The 23237-nt window shown below is 43.2% G+C and overlaps 1 protein-coding gene across 2 annotated transcripts in view; it reads left to right on the top strand.

Moving 5' to 3' along the window:
- Positions 1 to 23237, top strand: part of LOC137425193 (zinc finger SWIM domain-containing protein 5) — a 237436-nt gene that overhangs the window by 121366 nt on the left and 92833 nt on the right. For both annotated transcript variants that reach the window (XM_068113368.2, XM_068113377.2), the window contains exons 3-4: positions 961 to 1109; positions 12581 to 12725. In XM_068113368.2, the coding sequence (XP_067969469.1) occupies positions 961 to 1109; positions 12581 to 12725 (294 nt within the window). The remainder of the gene's footprint in view (positions 1 to 960; positions 1110 to 12580; positions 12726 to 23237) is intronic.

Below are 23237 nucleotides of genomic sequence, written 5' to 3' on the forward strand. Positions count from 1 at the left end.
GTAGGCCATGTGCCGGTACCCTGGCCAAATTCCAAATTCCTGCCATGACTTGACTGTGAAGGCAATGGCAAACCATCCAATACATCTCTTGTCTAAAATTGCATTGCGCAAATTTCTGAACTTTGCAATGAATAAACCACGTCTACACTATGTCATAATATTTATATCATTTATATGATATATTAAATGTTTTGTGATAAATCAGGCTTGGCAAATTCCAAACCCTGCTGCATTCCAAATCCATCTTTTGTGTGACCTTGCAACCTTTAAGTTGAACGTTTCTGTCAAATCTTTTAAACTTGTCTGTCACCCTCAGGCTGTCATGATAGCGTAGAGGTATGCATACTCACCTTTTAGCTATCTCGCCTCGGTTCAAATCCTGACATGGCTATAAACTGTCATCCTTGTGTTTTGCATGTCGGACGGCGCATCAATGTGTGGACCGTCCCTTAGTTGGACGATGAGCAGGAGCACCCATCTGCTGGCACTGGTCTTTGGTGAATGTTAAAGATCCTCCCACAGTGCCTTTCGGGAAGAGTGGGCAAGTTGTCGCCGGCACCCTGAACACATTTCAAATTCCTGCCCTGACTGACTGCTGTTAAGGCAATGGCAAACCACCCAGAATAACCTTTGCCAGGAGACTGCCGTGGCAGCAATAACACGTTGTAAACAGTATGGTACATTGATGATGAGTATGATGATGATTATAATGATGATGTAGTTACTCACCGTCAACAGCTCGAAGAAAGCTGATGGTAATGAGGAAATGAGGAGCAGTAGTGGAATTTCTTTAGTGACTGTCAATTTTTTTTTAAATTTTTTTTTTTTAATATGGCCATGCATATGGAAAACCACCAATGTTAGAATGTAAAAACTCTTTAAACCAGCTTCACAATGATTCATTCGTATGAAGAACGTACCTTTTGCCTTTTTTAATTTTCAAAACATTGTCTTCTGCAGGAGCTCCCGACCCCACAGCCGGTGCCAGCATCGATGATGCCAACTGCTGGCATCTGGACGAGGAGCAAGTAAGGGAGCAGGTGAAACAGTTTCTGGCCCAAGCCTGTTACTACAGTGCAGGCAAGCAGCTTGGATCCATGTTTGCAAAGGTATCTCCTGGAGGCGAACGACAACTTCCAGAGAGTTCAAGGGTTAAAATTGCACTTTCAGCCTGGATTATAAAGTGTTGACAATAGCTCTCAACTCCTGATGAGCAAACTGAGATGAAAGCTATTCAAGTAATCAGATTCATCTGATTGCCCATTTGCTCTGAATTGCTCATTCATTTTCCAAGTCATTCCAGTGTGTACAAATGAAAGGATCTGCTCAGCTTGGGTTACAGTCATAACAAAAATGGTTATTTTGCACTTTGGGTGCTATTCATACTCTGTTTATACCGAGCTTTGGTCGTAAGGACTTTGTTAATCCAGTGGAAAAATCTAACTTGTGTTTAGTGGCAAATTGGGCATTTTCTGCGTTGTTTCAGTTGGTGGAGGGGAGGTGTGAAGGCGGATGGGTGGTGGTTTCACAGCTGGCATTTTAGTGCCCATCTCAAATTTCCCCGAGGGCATTTGGTCACCCGCAATGTGTGGACTGGCACCATCTGTAGACCAGACAAAGTGGGGCAGCCAAAGTACTTCCTCTCTGAAGCGCATTAGTAAGACAGCTGGGTTTTCATTTGTGGTAACACGATTGTAAGATGGCAGTTATGCTGAGACAAGATACTGCCACCTTCAACTTGATTTGATGCCACAACCTCTGGGACATTAGATCAATGTCCTCGGCACAAGGCCACCATACTCAGATACACTATTTGTGACTTTATTTTTCAACATTCCCACGGCATTCTCTCCAGCTTAAATTGGGCAGACAAGTCCCTTAAGTAATGTGGACTGCCTTTCTGAAATAGGAAAATCGCAGCCACTTTACTTAAATATCTTCCTGTTGCTCCCATCAACAAAAACACCAGGAAGTGCCTCGCACGCAACACCTCTAGGTGTGAGAAATTTCCACATGGATTTCTGCTTTCTTGAACAAGCCACGACGAGTCATCCCGAGACTTGTGATACGGCCTTCGTGTCTGATATTATTGTTGCATTCGATCTGTGAAACTTCATTTCAGCTATGTGAAATATGACTGTTATTGATACAGTCGAGTGGTTGTCGGTGTTCACAGCACCTCTGTAGGGCAAACGTAAAATGTGATTGTAATTAGCATGTTTGGTGCAACATGGATGTGGGCGATGGCACGAGCTGGTGCAGTGTTTGACAGACACATTTGATAGACGCCTGTGGTCACGGAACTTAATGTGTGCGGCTACCCCATCTGTCATTTATCAACAAAAAAAGGTACCTATAAATAAGAAAATTAATAAGCCAACATCACCTGCCCTCTCGACAGGGATCGAATATATGGGAAACCGCAGGAAACCTGTATCGATGTAAAACAAGACAAAAAGGGTGTAAAACAGAAGATTGCAAACTTCCAGGAAACTCACTGGTCTGTTTAATTTTGTCTGCTCAACAAAATTTAAATTACAAGGGTACAAGTAACCAAAATGTTTCCGTTGAATGAGGCCTTGGTTTAGTCTGGTGATATTGGGTTAATCCATTTTCCCCCATCTCTCCTGGTGTTGGTGTTGGCTTAGCGGTTAGGGTGCCGGCTTGGGATACCAGGATCCTGGGTTCGAATCCCAGTCGATCGCTGAATTAACGCCAGGGGGGTTGACTCAGCCTGTCATCCTTCCGAGGTCGGCAAATTGAGTACCAGCTTGCTGGGATGAATTATCACGGTGTGCACCCCGGTTTAGAATAGGTACACCGTATCCCTGCGCATCCATCATAAGAGGCGACCAAGGGTTGGCGGCAGGAAGGGCATCCGGCCATAAAAAAACGTTGCCTCAAACAGGGAACCATGATTGTCATGGGGCCCGCAAGGCTAACCCCCGCTCTCGCGGGGAAAATGGCCTTAAAACGATCATTCATTCATTCATTCATTCTCCCCCTCAATATACTCGTATTAAATACGAGTTCCCTACTTCCAAGGAACTTCAACACAGGAGGAGGTATTAGGCCCATGAAAGCCTGCGATGTGATTGCCAACCCTCGGTTTTTTTTTTTCTGTGCTCTGTCCTTTTTAAATGCTGAGCATCGAGAAAGGAAATGGCATGTTCCGTTTTTTAAATCTTTGTTATGACTCAGCCGGAATTGGGTTTGAACCACGGACTATCCCATACTCGGAAGCCGTAACCATTACGCTACCAAGTCTGGATACTTATTGATGCATATGACCAGTTAGGCCGATAAACCTGTGAAAGTTATTCGAATATTTCTTGCTACCGAGATTCCTGCGAAAAATTTCCTTGTTTTAAAATATTTCCCTCTGCCAACAAAGGTGGATTAAGGTTATGTTTTCACCCCTGTCTGTCTGTCTTTCAGTGAGCAGGGTGTCTCAAAACGCTGTGGATGGATTTGGATGAAACTTGGTGGACAGGTTGGGTGTGTGACAATGATGAACTTGTTCGATTTTGATGAAGATCCGGATCCGGATACTTTAATTATTTATTTATTTTCTAAGTGATTCTTCACCGTTGAGAAATGGGGCCACAACGATATATACCAGGATATTAAAAAAAGGTTGTGGACGTATTCTGACAAAACTTGGTGGATGAGATGGTTTGGTGACGAGAACAAGGGAATTAGATTTTGGTTAAGGTCCAGATGAAGATCCGGCCTATCAGTAGGATACAAAACGTAAACCGTTTCAGCCTGGAAGAGATATCTGCTCGACCGAGTGCCGTTCTCATTTGCTCTTGTTTTTGTTTTTTTTCTTTGTTCCAAACTGAAGCACTCTGAGGCCTCTGCACCTCATGGCAGATAATTTTATTACATGGTCAGGATAACCAGATAAGCCATTCAAGAACAGCTGTTTCATCCTCTGGGCATCATCAGTTTGGAGCTCGCCCTCCACAAAGGAGTAACTGCAATAAAGTGCAGGGATTTTTAACGCTCTACATCTCATTGCATTTCCTCCTTTATGACGTCATACACTTACTTGACCCTACTCTAGATTTTGGGCACTCAGAAATTGTCCACGCGTTGCAATCGATCAACGGGTTTTGTTATGCTTACAGATCCATCGTAAACTATATGCAGCTACTTGGGTGGGGAAAAAGGCAGTGGGTTTGGGGTGGGAGTGGTTTGCAGTTTTAGAGATGTTTTGCCCTCGTCAGCAAAAGGGCACTGCCTGGTGATTTCCTTTACAACAAATTTAATCAAGACATCTGGGAATGGCAGGACATCCTCAACCGATAGCGGGTTCACAAAATTCCACTGGACAGATGTGTAGCTTCTCGGCGGTGTTTCATCCAAATTGTGTTGGGATTTGTAATCGCACCATCGATCCGGTGTAGCTTTGAACATCCCCACTTTGCGGTACTGGAATGTTGCTGAATGATGGGATTACAGTGGCAGTAAGGCACCACACCTGCCACTTGTCCCTAATGCTGCACACCTGCACTGGTAGCGAATTAATCAGGAAAGCAGACGTCATCTGGTGTCAGATGTGTAAGCTTGATGCTTAAATTGGAGCCTACACTGAAGGCCTTGTGTCTCGACAGCAAGCTCCGGCAGCCATCTTTGCTGAATAATTAGTTGCAGGTGTTGTTTCTTTGGCCTGTGCGTGGATGTGCGATTATGTTGGGTTATTCACCTTGCCTTTATGAACCCTTTATTAACAACCCCTGTAGTGTCATGAAAAACCAGAGAATAAATGAAAGGGTGATTAATTAAATGATTGCAAATGATATTTGCTTTACAGCAACATGAAAGGCACGTTTATGCAGCTGCATCAACTAACATTAATGGCAAGACAATTACAAAGCATTTCAAGTTGTCCCAGCTTTCTCAAATGGAACAAATAATTTTCTATGTCCGGAACAGCGATTACATTTTTTTTTTTTTTTTTTACATGATATATGGCTCGGAGTGCAGTTGCCACACACACATGGACATACAAACATACATGACGCAACACAAAATTGTTAGATGAGAAATATACAGCCATCGAGCTTGGGGGAAGTGCCGTCACTTCCCTGGGCACTCTTGGTAGCAGTGACGTCACAACAATGGCACCACCTTCTGTGAAGCATATCCTAAGGAGGATTTTTCCTCCTCCCCATGGATGCCAACATATGGGGACCGTCCGTGCGCTATCCTTTTTAAGATGCGCATCCTCAAGCAAGGAAGCAGCACGTACCGTTTTTAAATCTTTGGAATGACTCGGCCGGGGTTTGAGTCGGATCCATATGTACAGATTTTAAGGTTTGTTCCACTTTTGTGGATTTGTGGATCCCTGTTTGTCGTTAAAGGCGGCAAAAAGGGTTGGCGTCAGGAAGGGCATCCGGCCGTAAAACATTGCTTCAAAAAGGGGACCGAAAAACAACAACAACCACGGTTCCCGAAAAAGGCCAACCCCCGCTTTGCGGGGAAAAATGGCCTCTAAAGGTGGTTTTTTTCCCACTTTTGTGGACATTTGTAACCATAATTTTTTTTGTTTTTTTTGAGAGGTTCTGACTCCGAAAAGCAATGTTTCCATTTGATTTGAATTTTTTTTTTTTTCAAATCAAATCAAATTGGAAATCAAAAAAAAAAAATCAAATCAAATGGCATCATTGATTTTCGGAGTCAGACTCTCAAACTTTTCAAAAATATAAAAGGTTAGAAATCCCCCCAAATCGGAGCGAAACTACACATATGGAACCTGACTATTTGAACCGCCGCCCTCCCAGACTCAGGGTGCACGCTCTAACGACTACGCCGCCAAGTCTGGATTTTAAAATACTTTTACAATATAGGATTTTCTTGCTCCCTGGGTCATTAAAACCAATTTTATAATGATTTTAATTTGTCTTGTCTGACAGTCTTGTGTTTTTTCTTCACGTATGTTCGTCTGCACTGTATGTCCATGTGCGTGTGTGTGGCAGCACCTCTACGAGCCTTAGATCATGCAAATAAAAATACAATTTAGGATTCCCGTGCTCTTCAGATCGTTAAACCTATTTTCACAATGAAAAAGCACAAACTCGAAGATTCTTAGAGAATGTCTCCAGTGTCTTGTCCACAGATTTGCTCGAGACTCGATCCAAGCTCGTCCCATACTTCCTCTGTGCTCAGAACGGAGACACCTAAAAGCTATTGGCTTGAAGATGGTTTGATTGCCGGTTTCTATCAGATAATTAAATCCTGTCCATACATAAATGCTGAAGTCCGAAGGTTGCCCAGAGCTTAGCAGACAATGGAGTTTAATTACGCACACCTCCAAATTGCTCACTGGGCATGCAGTTTTTTTTTCTCCTACACTTATGAAAACAGAAGAGGACACAGTTTGATGTGATGTGCAAGAACTACAGAACATGGCCTTGCTAAAGGTCAATTTTCTAAAAAGAAACACGAATAAATGAGCTGACAAATTAGCTATTTCCCCATGAGCTGCCAGGCATATTTTCAACTAATGTCCCTCAAGGTCAACAACACATGACAATGACAAATATAAATATGTATATATATATATATCCAATACGTCCATTTTACCGTTCTCCAACCTATAGTTTTGTCTTAAAAACTCGTCTTAAAAACTCAGCGTTTCGGCCAGCAACCCGGCGTGCACTGGGCCTTCACCAAGAGTAATTCCCTTGTTTACCTCCACCCAGATATATACCTGGGGGAAGAGGTGGGTCTATTCTGTCAACCAATCACAAAGCTGTGTTGCGAGACCTCGTGACCATTGACCCGTGACAAGCTTGTGTTGCAAGTGTTTTGTGCGTTTTTGAGCGGTGTATTGTGTTTTGTTGTCCGTGTTGCCTGTGTCGGTTATGTCCCACTTCGTCCTTGTCCTCCTCCCAGCATCGGTGTCTCTCGTGTGTTTATGAATGAGAGGTCCGTATGACTGTGGTAACACCACAGTCTCCTCTGGCAACGGTTCCTTCGTTTGGCCAGTGTGCCAGGCCTCCAGTATTCGCCTCCTGGCCCGGTTCGGGGATGCCGCCAGAACATTCACATTGTCCCATAGAGGAACATGGCCCGCACTTATTTCATGCTTGGCGATAGCAGATCTTTCTGGGTGATTACACTCAAAGGCCTTGTGGTGTTCATTAATGCGCTGGCCTAAGGTTCTTCCGGTCTCGCCTTTGTATTCTCCACCATAGTCACATGGAATGGTGTACACCACACCTGTGCAGTCATTCTTTTGTCTTTTGTCTTTGACGTTGGTCTGCACGTTTCAAGGTGTATATGGGTTGATAGTTAACCCTCACCCCGACCGGTCTCAAAACCCTGCCAATCCTTTGGGCTACTCATGGCACAAATGGCAGCACACAGAAGCCCTTAGGTGGTTCCTGTGGCACTCCTGAGCTCTTGGAGCTGCCAGTACCATTTCATTTTTTGGGCAGAGGTGGTCTGGGTAGCCATTGGCTTTCAATACCATTGGCTTGACATGCTTGATCTCACTCATTTTGCCCTCCAAGGTGGACGGTATATTCCTTGCCCTTTTTACGAGTGTATTCACCACAGCTCTTTTGTGGTGCGTCGGATAGCAAGACGTAAAATCGAGGTAACGGTCGGTCTGGGTGGGTTTCCTATACACTTCGGTACTTAAGCTTCCATTTGGGTTCCTCGTCACCATGACGTCCAGAAATGGAAGCGACCCCTTCTGTTCTCCCTCACAGGTAAATTTGATGGAAGGAAACGTTCCACTAATGTCCTCCTGAATTGTATTAACAGCCATGCTGGGGCAGATGACAAAAGTGTCATCTACATAGCGGTACCAGACACGTGGCTGTGTTGGGAGGGATGGGATGGTGCGTGTCACAAGCTCTTCCATCACCATGTTGGCAACCACCACAGACACCGGGGAGCCCATTGCAGTGCCGATCACCTGTTTGTAAAATGTGCCGTCAAAGATGAAATAGGTAGAAGAAAGACATGTGCTAAGGAGGTCACATACGTCATCAACATTCAACTTGTCGGCGGCCTGTTTCCAGCAATCATCCTCTATTAGCCGCTGTATAGCCACATCAATCTCAAGGGTTGTGGGCACATTTGTGAAGAAAGAAATTACATCAAAGGACGTTCATTACTTGATATATATATATATATATATATATATATATATATATATATATAGTAGTATATATATATATATATATATATATATTATATATATATATATATATATATATATATATATATATATATATATATATATATATATATATATATATATATATATATAGATATATATATATATATAGATAGATAGATATAGATAGATAGATAGATAGATATAGATAGATAGATAGATATAGATAGATAGATAGATAGATAGATATAGATAGATAGATAGATAGATAGATATAGATAGATAGATATAGATAGATAGATAGATATATATATATATAGATATATATATAGATAGATATATAGATAGATATATATATATATAGATAGATATATATATATATATATATATATAGATAGATATATATATATATATATATATATATATATATATATATATATATATATATATATATATATATAGATATATATATATATATATATATATATATATACTGTTTGTTCTTTGGTGTTTGTATTGTTGTTCTGGTGCAAAACAAAACATGATTACTCGTCAATGAATGTGACCACTTCAACATGCACAGGCATCACGTGATATGCAACACGTGAGGTGCATCACGTGATATGGATCGGGGTGAGCTTCGCTCACTGTGCTGCACGCGTTTGTCTTTGCATTAGTTCAATTCATTGTGAATTAGACGCCCTAATATGACGGAGGATATAGTGAGACAGAAAATTTGCGCTGTACACTTGTATTCTGTATCTGGAAATTTGGCTGAAGTTCACAGACAACTTGTCAAAGAATGTGGCGCCGACGCAATTGACAGAAGAACCATCGGCAGAATAAACAAGCAGTTTGATGAAACCGGCAGCATTCTTACAAAACAGTCACCAGGTAGGCCTCGTACTGTTCGAACTGAGGAAAGCAGAGCGGTCATTCAACAACTCAACAGTACACACCATTGTCAATTCGGCGTTTATCAAACATCACCAACATAAGCCGATCATCGATAAGAATAATTCTAAAAAGACCATGATGCGAAACCATACATACCCAAATTAATTCACCAACTATCTGAAGATGATTTTGACAGGTGCGTTGAGACATGTGAGACATTGCTTGGGTTAATGGATATTGACAATGATTTGCAGAACAGGATCTTGTGGTCAGATGAATCCAAGTTTACTTTATCTGGTTCTGTGAATTGTCATAACAGCGTGATATGGGCAGTAGACAACCCACGATTTACTCTTGAGCATAACGTCCAGTAGCTAGCTCGTGTGTACGTCTGGGCAGGCATTTCTTCTGGAGGCATTGTTGGACCAATATTTTTCGATGAAAATGTGAATGCTGCAAATTACCTTCTAATGTTGGAGCAGCATGTATTTCCACTCAATGATGGCCAAATGTGGGTCATGCATGATGGTGCGCCTGCTCATTATGCTGCCAGTGTACGACAGGCCCTTGATTTGAACTTTACAGACCAAATGGATTGGCCGTCGTGGTCCGGTTTAATGGCCGCTTGGTGTTGGTGTTGTGATTTTAAAATGTGACAATGGTCTTGTGATTTAACATCCTGTGATTTCTTCCTTTGGGATTTCCTCAAACACAAAGTGTATGCGAGGAATCCTACGACCCTTAGAGACATCACAGCCGAACCAAACCACACAGCCTAACCAAACCACACAGCCGAACCAAACCGCCCAGCCGAACCAAACCACACAGCCTAACCAAACCACCCAGCCTTACCAAAGCACCCGGGAGCGCCAAAACACCCTGCCTAACCAAACACCCAGCCTAACCAAACTACCCTGCCTAACCAAACCACCCAGCCGAACCAAACCACTCTGCCTAACCAAACCACCCTGCCTAACCAAACCACCCTGCCTAACCAAACCACCCTGCCTAACCAAACCACCCTGCCTAACCAAACCACCCTGCATAACCAAACCACCCTGCCTAACCAAACCACCCTGCCTAACCAAACCACCCTGCCTAACCAAACCACCCTGCTGAACCAAACCACCCAGCCGAACCAAACCACCCAACCTAACCAAACCACCCTGCCTAACCAAACCACCCAGCCTAACCAAACCACCCAGCCTAACCAAACCACCCAGCCTAACCAAACCACCCAGCCTAACCAAACCACCCAGCCTAACAAAACCACCCAGCCTAACCAAACCACCCAGCCGAACCAAACCACCCAGCCGAACCAAACCACCCAGCCGAACCAAACCACACAGCCTAAACAAACCACGCAGCCACCCAAACCACTCAGCCTAACCAAACCACCCAGCCTAACCAATCTACCCAGCCTAACCAAACCACCCAGCCTAACCAAACCACCCAGCCTAACCAAACGACCCTGCCTAACCAAACCACCCTGCCTAACCAAACCACCCAGCCTAACCAAACCACCCAGCCTAACCAATCCACCCAGCCTAACCAAACCATGTTGCCTAAGCAAACACCCTGCAGAACCAAACCACCGAGCCTAACCACACCACACAGCCTAAACAAACCACGCAGCCACCCAAACCACTCAGCCTAACCAAACCACCCAGCCTAACCACACCACGCAACCTAACCACACCACCCTGCATAACCCAACTGGTTACCACAACCAAACCCTCTGGCCACAAGACTTGCCAAGAGACTTCTTCAACAGCAGTGATGCTCCTAAAAGAGTATTTTTCATTGATGGAGGAAAATGGTCATTGCATGATTCATTTATATCAAGTTAATGTTTATTCTTTCTTTTGAATGAAATATATCCTTTATTAGGCCTTTTAATATTTTCATGAGGAACGATATACACTTGTTTGTTTATGAGAAATATGTAAAGAATTTTTTTTTTCCAAAACATGATGCATCCATTGCTCCCAGTATGAGTAAAGTTATTTTTGTTACTAATGAACAGTGTTAATACTGTATCCGGAATTTTGGAAACAAAGAATTTCTCTTCAGCCGAATTCCAACATTCTTCAAATTATATATGCAATTGATTTTTCCAAATGAAGTGTCATGTGACATCATTTAACAATGTAGTTAAAATGCCCTCTTTGTCCAGTTTTTCTAAAATCGAACGCATTCAATATTCTTGCTAATCAGTTATATATACAAGCTAATTTAGTGTTTCTTTTTTAATGTTGTGGCTCATGGGGATCAAGTACCTAATTACTTTAGGACAAGGACATTTGTGTGTGTGTGTGTGTGTGTGTGTGTGTGTGTGTGTGTGTGTGTGTGTGTGTGTGTGTGTGTGTGTGTGTGTGTGTGTGTGTGTGTGTGCATGTGTGTGTGCGTGTGTGTGTGTGTGTGTGCGTGCGCGCACACGTGTGTTTTATACAAGTTGGGTCACCTGATCAGGATCGGGTTTTTCAGACTTTATAGCAAAACATCAAGAAGGTTGATGTTTGGAGCTATAGCAAAAATTTACCTGGGAGTCCAACACGGCAATGATGGGCCAAATGACCTCATTTCCTTGTTGGAGGTCGTGTAGGATCGTGCGACCACTCTTCACACTCGGTGTAGTCCCGTGGAGACTGTGGGTCCTTTGTATACTCATTTCATTTATGCATAAGGAATATAAATATTTGCATGCAATTGGTTAAATTCCCGACAAATAATTCACCTTCGAACATGACACAGATGGTGTGACGTGTAAGCTAAGCTACGTCCTTCTTCCTACCAATCGGCCAGAGAGCCGTTATTTCTTATTTTAACAGATGTAGTAATTGCAATTTTTTTATTGCGACATTGACCTAACACGTGTTGCAATAATGTGGTAGAGCAAATTTTGGTTTTTTTGAATTGTATAAAATCAAAGGAAAGGCTTTACACAGAAACAACTCACACATATCTATATATATATATATATATATATATATATATATATATATATATATATATATATATATATATATATATATATATATATATATATATATATATCTATATATATATATATATCTATATATATATATATATCTATATATATATATATATATATATATATATATATATATATATATATATATATATGCTGGGACCCAGCATCTGAAACTCCATGCTTCGATGCAAATGCCAAATAGGCCACCCCTTGTTCAATACTTGCTCAAAGAGGACAATTTCATTCAGTAGTTTGGAAAGGATGCACCTCAACTTTGCTTCGGAGTTCCGTTTGTTTGTGGGGTTAGTCTTTAAGGATGCGAGATATCTTGAATTCCAACTGGGTCGAAGTCACAGGGTATCTCGATTTAAGGCGGATTGTTTGTGACCACACGGTTTCCTCCCTCATTAAAGACTGATGGGACGTGCAAGCACTGCCGAAGCACCGGAGTCGTCACAAACATGTTGCACACGTGGGTCATTGTAGAAGATGAGGAAGATAGTGTATCGTAAATGTCGCGTTAACATCTGTCTTCCTGTGTCTGCGGTGAGGTGCGGGAGATGCTGAAGATGCGGGACTCGAATGGAGCTCGCCTGTTGACTCTCATCACGGAGCAATTCATGTCTGATCCACGCCTCGGACTTTGGCGACAGCAGGGAATGACCGACAAGTACAAGCAACTCTGGGATGAGCTGGGTAAGTCTCGACCGATCTGATCTCGGTCCGTCATATTTGTTGTTGCTAACCGTCTACATTATATGGTCAGTAGAGTTGATAATGACTCATTCCAACTTGCCTCATGTCCTTCCGATGGAAAGGTAATGCTTGCATCATGCAGTAAGAAATTAAGTATATAAATACATTGCGATTGAATGTTTCAGATTTAAAAAAACATCGACATTCTGTCATTGCAGCATTCTGTCGACCATTACTACGTTTTGTGGAGGGTCACGATGTGCTTCATTTAACTTCCAAATTCTTGTAGAATACGTTTTTGCTTTAGGAATCCAACAAGTTCAATTGTCGTGACATCTTTAAACTGTAACACTGTCTGAGAATCGTTCTTCAGGCAGTCTTTACCCACAAATTCATTTTTCTAATAGAAGTTGCCGAGTGATTTTAGTGATGCTTCTTGGAAGCAGAAAACATTGACGCATCTTTAGTTCATCACGGTGACATTAGGAGTAGTCGATTATTACATCGATAATATTGAGCTGTATTAGAGTTGATAGGCATTCGATAATGTGTCACTACACTCATTTCCCAATGAGGATTGGTCTGTGCATTGGGCTGAAAGGAATACCTAGGGGTATGCACACTCACCTCAGAGCTGTCTAGCTGGGGTTTGAATCTCGATCCTCCTCTGAACTGCCATCCTGGTGTTTCGCAGGCAGAGCGAATCAACAATGTGTGTGTGCCGTCCTTTGGATTGAGGTTAAACCGGGTGTCCCTTTAACCTAGCTAAAGAAACTGCTTCGGCACAACCGTTTCTAGTCAGGACCCTCAGGGATATTTTGGTTCAAATTCTTCCAAAAGCATCAAATTTGGCGCAGATGTTGCCCATGCCATACTCTTTCGATTTTTGACGGGCGCCAAGGGCGGTATGATCCGGGGACCATACCGGTCCATCCCGCCATGTCACCTGACCTATGACGTCATAATTAGGATATGCATCCAATCACATGGCGTACTATAAGTGGTCAAAGTTCAAAATGAATCGATCGAAAAATGAAGGCAGGGATCCATTTTTAAGGTTTTCATAAAATCCAATATGGCCGCCAGGTCACATGACCTATGACGTCATATTTATGACGTGTATACAATCATGTATACAAGAACCCGGATCATGATCGCACAAAAATTAAACACAAGGATATGGCATACAGTTCATAAAACATCAAAATCCGTACCTTTGTAATTAGACTGATGAACTGCATATGCCTGAAAATTAGGAAATAGACATGTAAATATTTCCTCTAATTGTCAAAAATAAGGTCAGAGTTCGATTACCCAACCCAGAAACATAAAATGGTGAACCTCGCGTAAATCTTGACAAAAAACAAAAACCGACATGTTTGACTCAAAAATGACCTTTAAGATGACCTTGAGGGTTGACCTTGACCTCGAATCATCAAAATAACATCATAATTGGATTCCTCGACCTCGAAAACCCCTGAAAAGTGGTATCGTACATGATTCCAACCCTTTTGGTTATTTAACTGATTTTCCTCTAATCCGGGTGGCGGCCATTTAGTATTTCGCCAATATGGGGCCCCCCGGGGGGGGGGGGCGCCCGTCTTGGCGCCCGTCAAAAATCGAAAGAGTATGGCATGGGCAACATCTGGGCGAAATTTGGTGCTTTTGGAAGAATTTGAACCAAACGGCCCCAAAATATCCCTAAGGGCCCTGACTATTCCCTCTATAGAGCGTGGTGCACAAGTAGAAAGAAGAAGAAGATTGGTTTGTGTACAAGGCTCATTGCAAGCTCGTACATGTTTGTCCACATTAGCCTCCTCATGTGAACCACCTGATTGAGGAGCGTTATTGGGTTTTTTTGTGCACAGAAGCACAATAAATTGATTTAACTTATTTTTAAAAAAAATTCATGACGCAAGAGCACAATAAAAAAAAAAAAATCCAATTTGCTCTCTGGCGTACAAGTGCAGCTCATCCCACCGCCCTTCACCCCGTATCAAAATGCACGGCACCAGACTGAAGACAACAAGTGCACAGCTCATACGTACTTCAAGTACACTGCACAAAAAAAGTAATTAAGGTGAAGTGCACAGTACATATCCGTAAACAAAAGACTGCTCAATTCTTTGCCTCTCCATCAGTGAATTTTTTAAATGGCCAAATATACACAAAGAATTAAGTTAAGCACCCCCCCCCGTTTTTTTACAACCTCGCACATTACAAGTTTGTTGTCGTCAAAACAGTGTAATATACCCATGATATTGCTATATTTTCTGGAGAAGTGATATTATGGTCACATAAAAACATAACAATCATGCCGTTTTCAATATTTTATTCTGAATAATTTAAGGTGAAATTTTTTGGGAATTTTAGGCATATTTTCACCTCAATTTAAGTATGGAGCTATAGGTCCATCACGGACAGTGTGGATGACGTTTATGTTTTCTAACGTACAGTCATTGTTCTGAGAAGACCTCTAGCGATCTTTGCGTCAATAACGTGTGTAGGACCCACGTGATCGGATCACTGACTCAACCAATCACTTTTTTTCACTTTGATCACTCAATTTCATCAATGGATAATTGCTAATGTCATACCAATCATTATTTGATCTCACATACCTTAGAATATATGCCAATGTATACATATACACAAAGAATATATATTAGGGGGTGCTTACCTTAATTCGTTGTGTAGGGGTGCTTAACTTAATTCTTTGTGTATATGTGTCAGAAACCACCTTTTCTGATCGAAGTAGAGTTCCACCAACAGGCTTGAGAATGACGAGACCTTTATTAAAATAACACTTTATACGGATCCGGAGGAGACAGACATCTACAGCAAGCTACAGCAAGAACATGCCAAGTCAAGCCTTCCTGAAAACACATTGATTCTCATTCATTTATATATGAATACGATTATCAGAAAATCTCCGAGAGAACAAAGCGACTGGCGAGAGTCCCTCCCCGTCATTCCTAGCCCCCACCGTTATCCGCTCTGTCATTCGGGGGAGTGCAGCACGCACCTTATCATTCGGACCAGATGTGATTTCAAAACTCCGACGAGGCAGAAAATATAACTCATTAAAGGGAGGGTGCATTCTTGGCTTCATGATAGGGATTTTACGACCGGCCTTATCTAGCCTCGAAAGTGCACACGTATACAATTTGTCCAACACGACTGAAGCGAGCCTTTCCTCATTTTAAATGAAAGCGAAGCAAAAACCTCATTGTAACTCAGGCGTCACTGTCATTAAACAAAACAGTTAATGTTTTTGGCAATTTATCAAAGGATTTATGTCTACGATTCAAGCAGCCTACCTAAGGTTCGAATACATTTTATTAACTCATGAAATAACATTATAGAACAGCATTTTATAACATAGCTTACGTGGTAATACGTCAGTCAACCGGCATTTATAATTGAGCATTAAGCAGTAACAAATCTGAGACCTGACATTCCTTCCTCTTGTCTCGTCGAGACAAAGTATCTCAAGAGACAACGTGCCACATCGGGCTTTATTGAAAGACCATCGTGTAATGCGGGTATCTCCCAAGGGCATACCGTGCGCCCATAGCGCCTCGCCCGTGCATTTGGGGAACGTGTCGTGTGGTGCGTGCTTGGAGCCTGAGGGCTCAAAACATGAAAGTTCATTAACGTTTCGGATCCACAACGAAGACGTCTGGTCCAGATGAGGTTCTGCTCCGCCAGAGGGTGCATCACTTCCCCTGCGGAACTGGCTCCCCCCACCCTTTGCAGACGCAGTCCTTGCAGATCTTCGAAGTTAATCAACGGTCATGCCCATGAGGTCCCTCACGTGCTGCTGTTCTGGGGAATACATAGTATTGTCAGTATCTTGTGTCTCAATTTCCTGGTCAGGGTACAGAGCGTAAAAATCCGATTCACTTGAAGCATTTGAACTTAAAACATTTGGAGAAAAGAGAGGGACTTCCTTTATGTCAAAGTCTCCCTTGGGCGCCTGGTCGGCTTGCGGGTCTAGGATATCCACGTCGGGTCCCTCGACCGCCAGACCCAGCGTCGCAATCAGATCCATAGTTGGGTTTAAAGGGGGCGTGCAGCTGTCAGCTTGTAATACATAAGCAGCGTTAGCCAGTACACGCAAGGGGTTTATAGCACAAGTATCACAGTCATCACATACACCGTTACAGGCAGCAGCCAGTTCCCACATGGGATCCACACAAGTATCACAGTCATTACAAAATTCAATGCAATTTTCTGGAGCGCCGGTCGCAACTGCCTTGTTGAAGGACCCGTTCAGGTCGACGGCCTCTGTGGTCAGAGCCATAGTCGTTGTCGGCGGCTTCTTCACTTTCCATCCTGTAAAATACTTTCTCATACAGAGGAGGACTAGAGATTTCATTAGTGCCCCCCAAATTACTACCCCGATTATCACAGCCAGTGCGGTCAATAACCACTTCACTATGGTGCCCGTCCATCCCTGGAACCAGTCAGTGAGCCAGCTAAATGTATAAGAATTTTCGCGCGCGATCCGATCGATCGTCAGGGCGTGGCTAGTTTCCCTTAGTCTCACTTCTGCATCACCATTGTACGCATGTGAATTACCGTGTCCAATAGTATGTCATGAGCCGTAGCGGTGTCGTTTGCCACCTTTTCTAGGGCCAAAGCCAATTTATCTATCCGGAAACTATCCATGACTGTGCCCGCTCCTGGGAAGAAGAAACCAAACACCTTTTCCCATAGACTCCCGTGTAGTTTAGTGGTTCCATCTTCGTTCATGACTGACCTCTTATAACGCCTGTCCAAGGACTTTGGGTCTAGCTCATCCAGTATCTCAACGTCAGGAAGGACTGAACCCAGATAACATGTGCCCCCCCAATTATTTGGTAAATAGGGGTAAGCCTTGTCGCCGCATATAAACATTGTCCCATGGGGTGGGACCAGGTGGGTGGATAAGCACTGGAGTCCCTTTACCACCCCATTAATCCTACTAACCCCCCTAGAGAATGTTATAGCCGTTATGTTGTGGTTGCGTTTATCTTGCAGTACTATTCGTAATGTAATCCCCGAGCTCCCTTGTCCCAGCTTCCCGGGGAGAGTGTAGGCGCATTCTGATTCTCCCATACGCAAGTGGCCGGAACCCTGGAGGCAGACCGTCCCTTTCTGTGGTTTGACCCAGACGGGGGCAGGCCTCTCGGCCACATGGGCAATCATTGACGGGCGATAATTAAATTGTCGATTGCAACTCTTGCCGTTGTCAACCCCTTCTCTTTCCAGCGTGGTGACTAAACATGGGGAATCGATAGGTTGTGAGCAGAGGTCATTGAGGGACAGAGGTAGCACTATCATGTGTATTCCTGTGGTGCCTGCTTGGGGAAAGTGCATGCACGACCAGCAGTGTGTCCTATTTTGAATTGTTGCCACCTCCCTGGCCACTTTCCAATATGTGTTTTCACCCTTCTTTGGGGCCTTATTCTGGGGTTGTGGCGTGAGTATGTATTCGATGCATCGTATGTAGTTCTTTTCGCCACCGGCCGCGCCAGGGGTCCAGACGCTGCACCGGACCTGCATAGTCATGCCTTTCTCTAGGCGTGTGCGTGTTTGTAGCTTAAAATCAGGGGTTCCCCATTTGTATCCTGGTTGGGCCAAGGTCTCAATGCTAGCTCGCCCGTTTTCCCGGAACTCTCGTACCTTTTGTAGTACAATGCCAACGCGTCCAGGCCCTGCCGACAGTGCTAGCCATTTTACGCTTACCCAATTTGTGTGCAGGGCTTTCTGTTCGAAACATGGTAGTGATACTCTTTGTCCCCATGTTACGGTGAGGTGTCGGGTTTCGTTTTCGCATCTATTGGAATCGGAGTTTCCCCTAGCTGCTGTCGCTATCAATAGTATTGTACCTATGATTAGGCCCATCCTTACTGTGGTTGCTGTGGTGTAGTGTCTGGTGCTTGTATGGCCAACTTACAGTGCGTGGCGTGGATCCACAAAGTCTTGCCCTCGCAAAAGACTGCCGTTGGTGTAGTCAGCAACACCTGGACTGGTCCCTTCCACCTTGGTTCCAAGGCGTTCTTGCAGGTGAAGTGCTCCACGAACACCTGGTCTTTTTCCTCTGGTGGAACACCTGGTCCACAAGTCTCCTGGGAGCGCCTGGTCTACAGGTCTCCAATTTCCTAATCCGCTTTTTTCAAGTGGATCCAATTTTATCCAATATTCAATTTTTTTTAAATTCAATCCCATTTAATCCAGTCCAATTCAAATTAAATTCAATCCTTCTCTCAGCATCCCATTACCTGTTTCCAACATCAATAAAAATAAAATTATAAAATTAAACGGAAATTATTTCAGCTAGAGTTTCAACTAGAATTACCACAAACCAACCACCTTTAACCTCCATTAACACAAACACAAACCACCATTAACCTCGATTAATACAAACAAACCACCATTAACCTCCCCCTATTATTTATTTATTTTCACGAATAAACAAATAATAGAAATAACCTGGTCTACTTCCAATTTCAATTCTGGTCAGTTCTGGTGTCTGGTCACACACAATGTTTTCCTCACCCACTGTGATTCGCTCAAAATAGATTCTCACTGTTATGTCTGAAATTCGTCTCATGAAAACCCATTCAAGAGTCCGGTGTGACAGACAGCCAAACACATAGACACGCCGAAGACCCCAGGGTACCCATCAAACTAGCTTGTCCCCAGATCCACAACACAGCGAAACATGTAATTTTACTAAAATAATCACTTACTCATAACTAGCTGGATAACTAGCATAACTAGCTCAACACCTGGAACTCATAACTAATACTCATACCACTAATTACTCATAATAACTCATAATTACTTCTGTAATTACTCATGCCAATACTTACTCAAAATAATGTAATATCCCAATCTTCACCCTTTATGCAAATCGAAGCACCCCGGACAACCCACAACCAATATCAACCACTGTAGCCGCCTTCCCCTCCAGGCAGCCACACACAGCCACATACATCTCCACCCACGTCACACAAGACAACAGCCAACGAGTGTGTCCACCACACAGAAACCTTTGGCAATGCAACAACCGAACTCCCAGACAACCAACAACAAAACCCAATCCATCTCCATGGCTCATCAAGCAGTTCCAACTTAATCCAGCTTCACATACCGATTTCCCCAAAAACTCGTGAAACTTCACCCCCATTTTGGAAAAACCCTGGACTAAACCCTGACACCCTAAATAACTTCAGACCCATCTCCAATCTACCCTTTCTGTCAAAAGTTTTGGAACGTGCTGTGGCCACTCAACTCAAACATCACCACTCTGCCAATAACCTGTATGAAACATCCCAATCCGGATTCTGCTCCAGCCACAGTACTGAAACTGTTCTCCTCAAAATCACCAGCGACCTTTTCTCTCCTCTGATGCCGGCAACCTCAACATTTTCATCCTCCTCACCTCAACGCCTCCTTTGACATCATCAATCACACCATCCTCCTCACCCTGTTTAGACCAGCTTGTGCCTATTAAACCCAAATCAGTTCACTCCCAAGCTTCACATGGACCACCTACTACTCTCAAATTATCCACTCTGGCTCCGGAATCCCAAAAGCACTCTTCTCTACAATAAACAAACTAAATAAACAAATAAATAAACAAACTTTACAACGTGAACAAACTCCTCAGCGCCCTGGATACCGCCACCTGTCATTCAGAGTAGACAACAGCATCTCCTTTCTGGCTTTCAGCATCTCCTTTCTCCTTTCTGGCATCCAAATGAAATTCTGGCTTCAAATCAACTTCCTCGAACTTAACTATGATAAATCTAAATTAATCTTCGTTTGCCCACAACCACTCATAACTTTGCCCCCCCAAAAAACAAGTCACATTCTTTGTATATTGCCAACATTGTTCATCGTTTAAGTATCATCCAGAACTAAATTTTTATAAACCATCAACTTGTAGATGCATTTATTTATATCCCATTAACCCAAGAACTCTCAATTGCTTGGTTATATTTTAGTAATGTCATATATCCATATTTCTTTTCCAAAATGTTCCTGATATACACATTAATCCCATCTGTCTTTGTTTCCAGATCAACTCAAATCAGGAAATCAACACAAATCCTTATTACCTCCAATCAATTCAAAATTAAATCAACAATTCAAAACCAGATCGGATCAGCGATCAGAAATCACTTTTCCAATCAACACATTCCAAGCAACAATTCATTCAAAGACCAAGCTTAAAAACACAACTCTCATCTTACTGTGACAAATAAGCAACCAACCTACTTCACACTAAAACAAATAACTTTTCATCACCCCTTTCTTCTCCACCGCCTCTTACACTTAAACAGATCATAATTACTCACTCATACACTGTTGCCCATCACCCAGTTGCCCCAGACCCAAACACAGGTTTGAAATCCCAGTAGGTTGTTCTTCAATCCCAACCATCATGTGATCCCAACATCTCTCCATTTATTTCGTTCCTCATGGGGTTGGTGTTTTATGGCCTTTACCTCTTACCCAATCACACTGCACATTATTCCCCGTCCTTGATGGATAATTTTACATCCAGATGGGCACAGCATCCCATTTTTGGCGACCCAGCCCTAAAACAAGCCCCTGGACTCCTTGCAGGCTGGACCAAAACCCCCGGACGAAGTTGCATCCCAGTACTGACTCTGCTGCCTTCTTGCAAACGACTTCAACTCCATGAATTTTACATGTTTCGTGAACGGAACAAAGCACTCTGTAATCGTCAGATTGAAACTGCCCCAAACCCGTCCATATAAACTCCATTGTTGTCCTGTCCATCTCTCTGTGTTACATTTACATTTTGTGACTCACAGCTCCTGCCTCCATGGAACAATGACGCCTGAGCACTCAATTAGCCCTCCCAGTACCAAAGACTTACAATCAGACCGACAGACAGACAAATAACAGAGGCATGTCGCCAGCCCCAGCACAGGACATCCCCTTTCCGGGCAGGCATAATATAATCCACAGCATCGAAATGCCAATTTCTATCCGGAGCCTCGCAAAGCCAAAATCCATGCATGCGTGCTCCATCATGCAACCCGATCTGTACTCGGTGCGCCCGGCGCCCCCTATAATCAGTGAGTTATAATAACCACAATATCTCTGGCACCCAACTCGTGATACCACAATTTAATCCACGTTACTTGCATCTCTTCATCCTCACAAATGTCCTCCATTTAACGTGACTCAAATCCATCTCAAATCCCCACAGCTCGATCGAACACGTTACTGTACTCGACCCGGTTAAATTAAATTCCAAGCGTACTGTACCTGACTGACGCTTCCACAACAACAAAAAACTCGATATTCTCTGTCCACTAATTATGTACATGATTTTGGTTTTACCCACAATATAATGTCCCGATATTCTCCAGATTTAAGTCCTATATATCCTGTCGTTAAAGCAACACCCTGTAGACTGACTCCGCCTGTCGTTCTTCCAAGGTTAGTGAATTACCTCTGACCTTTCCCTTGCATATCTCGAACAAAGGTCAACTAAGCTTTAAAAGGTCAAACTTCGAATTGGTCAACACAAATGCATCGATGCATCTTCCAGCCGCCACTCCGCACTGTACCTTACTGTATGAACAAGACTTCCTGTTGGAACTTGGCTCCGGAAATTAATTACTCTGTCTTGAAATCGTTTATTTTAGCCATCTTGAATAAATCCATCCATCTATCCATCTTATAAATCCATCTTAAATAAAAATCCATCTTATAAGTAACGTATTCGTCCTGTGACATTGCCTGGCATATATGTCGCAGCCGGCCACTATTCCGACATGGCTCGTCTGACATGAACGTCCGACATCCAGCAAAGTCGAAATGACCCACAATGCATTTGGGCACACATCCTCCTCTGAGAGTGGGCGAGTTATCGCCAGCACTCTGAGCAAATCTCATACAGCACACCCGTGACCCGCGGCTCGCTCGGCTCCTGTCTGAACGCACAATATCCCTCTACCCAAACTTCCACGGAGCCGCACGGCGGAAACACAGGTTTGTACCACACTTTAGTTAAACGAACATTGCCAGGATTCTCGGATAGACGTTTAATTTCACAACACACATGACAAAAATCCGATTTAAATTCAGAGATCGCCGATCGACCTGGCACAACCATCTCAACGCGATGACGCCACGCCGCCCCCCCGTCTTGGCGCGCACCCTCGTGCCTCCACACGAATCCCAACACTCCCTGCACGCCGCTCTATTCGCGTTCGCGGCGGGGTTTACCTCGCGTTGGGACATGCAGTCGGCTGTCATAACAAAGTGCGAAAAGCTGTCATAACAAATCTGCGACCTGACATGTGAGCTGTCAGAACATTGAGCTGTCAGAACTCATCCCTAGCTAACAGGATCTCCGACGCTTGACCTCTCTGACCCAAAATGCACTATATGACACCAATTCCAAAGGTGAGCTGCCTCAGCGATACATCCCACACATACAATACACAATATCTGCCATTGAATGAACTCTTCAAT

The sequence above is a fragment of the Myxine glutinosa genome, chromosome 1 (assembly GCF_964187855.1).
Source record: "Myxine glutinosa chromosome 1, kmMyxGlut1.1, whole genome shotgun sequence".
NCBI lineage: Eukaryota > Metazoa > Chordata > Myxini > Myxiniformes > Myxinidae > Myxine > Myxine glutinosa.